The sequence below is a fragment of the Oenanthe melanoleuca genome, chromosome 27 (assembly GCF_029582105.1).
Source record: "Oenanthe melanoleuca isolate GR-GAL-2019-014 chromosome 27, OMel1.0, whole genome shotgun sequence".
NCBI lineage: Eukaryota > Metazoa > Chordata > Aves > Passeriformes > Muscicapidae > Oenanthe > Oenanthe melanoleuca.
Window position 1 is genome coordinate 5,589,832 of NC_079360.1, and position 4,805 is coordinate 5,594,636.

At 69.6% G+C, this 4,805-nt stretch overlaps 1 protein-coding gene across 1 annotated transcript; it reads left to right on the plus strand.

Moving 5' to 3' along the window:
- Positions 1-768: 768 nt before the first annotated feature.
- Positions 769-4,805, plus strand: SGCA (sarcoglycan alpha; the record flags this gene model as incomplete). Its single annotated transcript, XM_056511792.1, has 8 exons — positions 769-770; positions 817-1,022; positions 1,394-1,533; positions 1,610-1,682; positions 1,770-1,968; positions 2,695-2,857; positions 4,444-4,649; positions 4,775-4,805. Coding segments are annotated over 8 exons (1,020 nt in total), but the record flags the coding sequence as incomplete, so codon positions are not given.

Below are 4,805 nucleotides of genomic sequence, written 5' to 3' on the forward strand. Positions count from 1 at the left end.
CACTGAGGGGACACCTGGCACTGAGGGGACACCGGGCACTGAGGGACACCGGGCACTGAGGGGACACCGGGCACTGTGGGGACACCTGGCACTGAGGGGACACTGGGCACTGAGGGGACACCGGGCACTGAGGGACACCGGGCGCTGAGGGGACACCGGGCACTGTGGGGACACCTGGCACTGAGGGACACCGGGCACTGAGGGGACACCTGGCACTGAGGGGGACACCGGGCACTGAGGGGACACCGGGCACTGAGGGACACCGGGCACTGAGGGGACACCTGGCACTGAGGGACACCTGGCACTGAGGGACACCGGGCACTGAGGGACACCTGGCACTGAGGGACACTGGGCACTGTGGGGACACCGGGCACTGCAGGGGGACACCGGGCACTGAGGGACACCTGGCACTGAGGGACATCGGGCACTGAGGGACACCTGGCACTGCGGGGACACCTGGCACTGAGGGACACCGGGCACTGAGGGGACACCGGGCACTGAGGGGACACCTGGCACTGCGGGGACACCTGGCACTGAGGGACACCGGGCACTGAGGGGACACCTGGCACTGAGGGGACACTGGGCACTGAGGGGACACCGGGCACTGAGGGACACCTGGCACTGAGGGACATCGGGCACTGAGGGGACACCTGGCACTGAGGGGACACCTGGCACTGAGGGGACACTGGGCACTGTGGGGACACCGGGCACTGAGGGGACACCATCCTGTCCCTCCCGGTGTCCCGGTGCTCTCTGGGCACCCGGGGCTCGTCCCGGGCTCTGTGGGCACTGGGGACACTGGGGACACTGGGGACACTGGGGCCGTGCCCCAGCCCCGGCTCCAGCCCCGCGTGTGGCCGCAGCGCTGGCCCTGGGGGTGGCCCCGGGGGTGGCCCCGGGGGTCCCCGAGCACCGCGTCCTGCCCGAGCTGCGCGTGTCCGCCGAGACCGGCGCGGTGTTCGTGCACGAGCTGGAGCGGGAGCCGTTCCTGGAGGCCTTTTCCGGCAGCGAGGATGATGATGGTGAGGGCCGGGATGGGAAATGGGGGGCGCAGGGCAGTGCTCCCCACCAGGATCACCCCGCTGGGCTGTCCGTCTGTCCATCCCTTCCTCTGCAAGGGGGGCACAGGGCAGTGCTCCCCACCAGGATCATCCCGCTGGGCTGTCCGTCTGTCCCTCTGTCCGTCTGTCCGTCCGTCCACTCTCCAACCCAGCACCGCCCCGCTGCCCTGGGGGGTCCCTCCAGCCCCCTCATTTTTGGGGTCGGAGCTCAGAACGGGGGGCGGCACCCCCAGGGACGATCCCGATTCTTTTATGGGATGGTGCGGGGGGGCAGGTGCCGCTGGTGCCCGTCCCCACCGCCCCACCCCGCGTGTCCCCGCGTGTCCCCGCAGCCCCCGTGACGTTCCGCGCCCACCTGCGGGACCACCCGGACCTGCCGCGCTGGCTGCGCTTCGCCCAGCGCGACCCGGGCCAGCCCGGCTACCTGTACGGGTGCCCGCTGGCCCCCGAGCTGGGCACCCACAGCATCCAGGTACGGCCCCGCCGCCCCCCCGCGGGGTCACCCACGGGTGTCCCCACCCACCGCAGGTGTCCCCGTGTCCCCTCAGGTGCTGGCCTACAACCGCCGCACCTTCGCCACCGCGTCCCAGCGCCTCCTCATCACCGTCACCCCCGCGCCAGGTGAGGTCCGGGCACCCCCAAACCCCCCCCGGGGGGGACCCCGGGATGTGCCGGGGGTGTCGCCACGTCCCCCCGCTGTCCCCGCAGGTGGGGAGGCGCCGTTCCGGGCCGAGTTCCTGGTGGGGGACAGGAACGTGGAGGAGCTGCTGCCCGAGGGGGCGCGGGGGATGTTCCTGCAGGGCGCGGCGGGGGTCTGGGGGCGCGGGGACCTGCGCGTCATCAATGTCACCTCCGCCCTGCACCGCGGCGGCCGCGTCCCGCTGCCCATCCAGGGCCGCCGCGAGGGGTACGGGGGGGCTGGGGGGGGGGTCCCCAGGACACCCCGAGGGGGTTTTGGGGTCCCGGAGTGAGGGGTGGGAGGGGAGGGAACGCGTGGGGTCTCCTCACCCCCGGGTGGTTTTGGGGTCACCTGCAGGGTGGACATCTGGGTGGGCTCCCCCAGCCCTGTCTGACCCTCCTGGGTGGTTTTGGGGTCCCCCCTCCCCAGGGTCTATGTCCAGCTGGGCTCCCACAGTCCTGTCTGACCCTCCTGGGTTATTTTGGGGTCCCCATTCCCAGGGTGTATGTCCAGCTGGGCTCCCCCAGCCCCGTGTGACCCCGATAATTTTGGGGTCCCCTCCCAGGGTCTATGTCCAGATGGGCTCCCCCAGCCCCGTGTGACCCCGATAATTTTGGGGTCCCCCTCCCCAGGGTGTATGTCCAGCTGGGCTCCCCCAGCCCCGTGTGACCCCGATAATTTTGGGGTCCCCTCCCAGGGTCTATGTCCAGATGGGCTCCCCCAGCCCCGTGTGACCCCGATAATTTTGGGGTCCCCCTCCCCAGGGTGTATGTCCAGCTGGGCTCCCCCAGCCCCGTGTGACCCCGATAATTTTGGGGTCCCCGCAGGGTGTATGTCCAGGTGGGCTCCCCCAGCCCCGTGTGACCCCGATTATTTTGGGGTCCCCCGCAGGGTGTATGTCCAGGTGGGCTCCCCCAGCCCCGTGTGACCCCGATAATTTTGGGGTCCCCGCAGGGTGTATGTCCAGGTGGGCTCCCACAGCCCCTTCTCGCCCTGCCTGGCCTCGGCCGTGTCCCCCCAGAGCCGCTCCCGCTGCCACCGCGGGCAGCGCCCCCTCGCCTCCTGCTACGACACCTTCGCCCCCCACTTCTCCATCCGCTGGTGCAACCTCACCCTGGTGAGACCCCCAGAGCCCCCAGAACCCCCAGAGCCCCCAGAGCCCCCAGAGCCCCCAGAGCCCCCAGAGACCCCAGAGCCCCCAGAGCCCCCAGAGCCCCCAGAGACCCCAGAGACCCCAGAACCCCCAAATCCCCCAGAGCCCCCAGAACCCCCAGAGCCCCCAGAACCCCCAAATCCCCCAGAGCCCCCAGAGCCCCCAGAGCCCCCAGAGCCCCCAGAGACCCCAGAACCCCCAAATCCCCCAGAGCCCCCAGAGCCCCCAGAGCCCCCAGAGACCCCAGAACCCCCAAATCCCCCAGAGCCCCCAGAACCCCCAGAGCCCCCAGAACCCCCAAATCCCCCAGAGCCCCCAGAGCCCCCAGAACCCCCAAATCCCCCAGAGCCCCCAGAGCCCCCAGAGCCCCCAGAGCCCCCAGAGCTCCCAGAGCCCCCAGAGCCCCCAGAACCCCCAGAGACCCCAGAGCCCCCAGAGACCCCAGAGACCCCAGAGCCCCCAGAGACCCCAGAACCCCCAGAGACCCCAGAGCTCCCCAGACCAACCCCCAAAACCCCCCAGAACCCCTTAGACCCTCTCAGAACCCCCCAGAAACTCCCAGACCCCCCAGAACCTCCCAGAACCCACCAGAACCCCCTAGACCCGCCCAGAGCTCCCTAGAACGCCCCAGAATCCCCCCAGACCCCCCCAGAACCCTCCAGAATCCCCCCAGACCCCCCCAGAACCCTCCAGAAGCCCCCCAAGACCCCCAGAACCTTCCAGAACCTTCAGACCCCCTTGAACATTCCAGAACCCCCAGAATCCCCCCAGAATCCCCAGAACTCCCCAGACCCCCCAGAAACACCAGAACCCCCAGAACCTTCCAGAACCCTCAAGACCCCCAGATCCACCAGAACCTTCCAGAATCCCCAGACCCCCCAGACCCCTCCAGACCTCCCCTAGAACCCTCCAGACCTTCCCCAGAACCCTCCAGAACCCCCACAGACCCCCCCAATACCCCCACAGACCCCCCCAATACCCCCAGAACCCTCCAGAGCTCCCCCAGAACCTCCCCAGACCACCCAGAACCCCCCAGACTCCCCCCCAAGACCCCCAGAACCCTCCAGACCCCCCCCCGAACCCTCAGATCCCCCAGAACCTTCCAGAACCCCCAGAGCTTCCCAGACCACCCCCCAAGACCCCCCAGAACCCTCCAGAACCCCTTAGACCCCCCAGACCTCCCCAGATCCACCAGAACCTTCCAGAATCCCCAGACCCCCCAGAACCCTCCAGACCCTCCCAAGACCCCCAGACCCCTCCAGAGCTCCCCCAGAACCCCCCCAGACCCCCTCCAGAACCCCCCAAGACCCCCAAGAACCCCCCCCAGAGCTCCCGAGACCACCCCCAAGATCCCCCAGAAACCGCAGAACCCTCCAGACCCCCTCCAGACCCCCAGAACCCCCCCAGACTCCCCCCCAATACCCCCAGAACCCCGCAGAAACCCCCCCAGACCCCCCAGAACCCCCCCCACCAGAGCTCCCCAGACCACCCCCAAGACCCCCAAAACCCCCAGCCCCCCCCAGCCCCTCCTGACGCCCCCTCCCCCGCAGCTGCAGGTCGGGCCCAGCCCCACCCCCCCTGTCCGGCTCTGGGGGTCGGGGGTCCTGGAGGGGGGGGCGGGTTTCGAGCCCCCCGCGCCGGGGGCGCCGCGGGCGCCGCTCGCCCCGTTCCTGGTGACGCTGCTGGTGCCGCTGGCGGCGGCCGCGCTGCTCTGCCTGCTCCTGGCGCACCTCATGTGCTGCCGCCGCGAGGGACGGTGAGAGGGGGGACCCCAAAACCTGCCGGGCCGCGGGGACCCCCCGCCCGGAGTCCCCCGGGACCCCTGAGGGTGCTCACCTCAATTATTGTTTTTTTTTTTTTTTTTTTTCCTTTTTTTTTTAGGGAAAAACGGGACTTGCAGACGTCTGAGTGA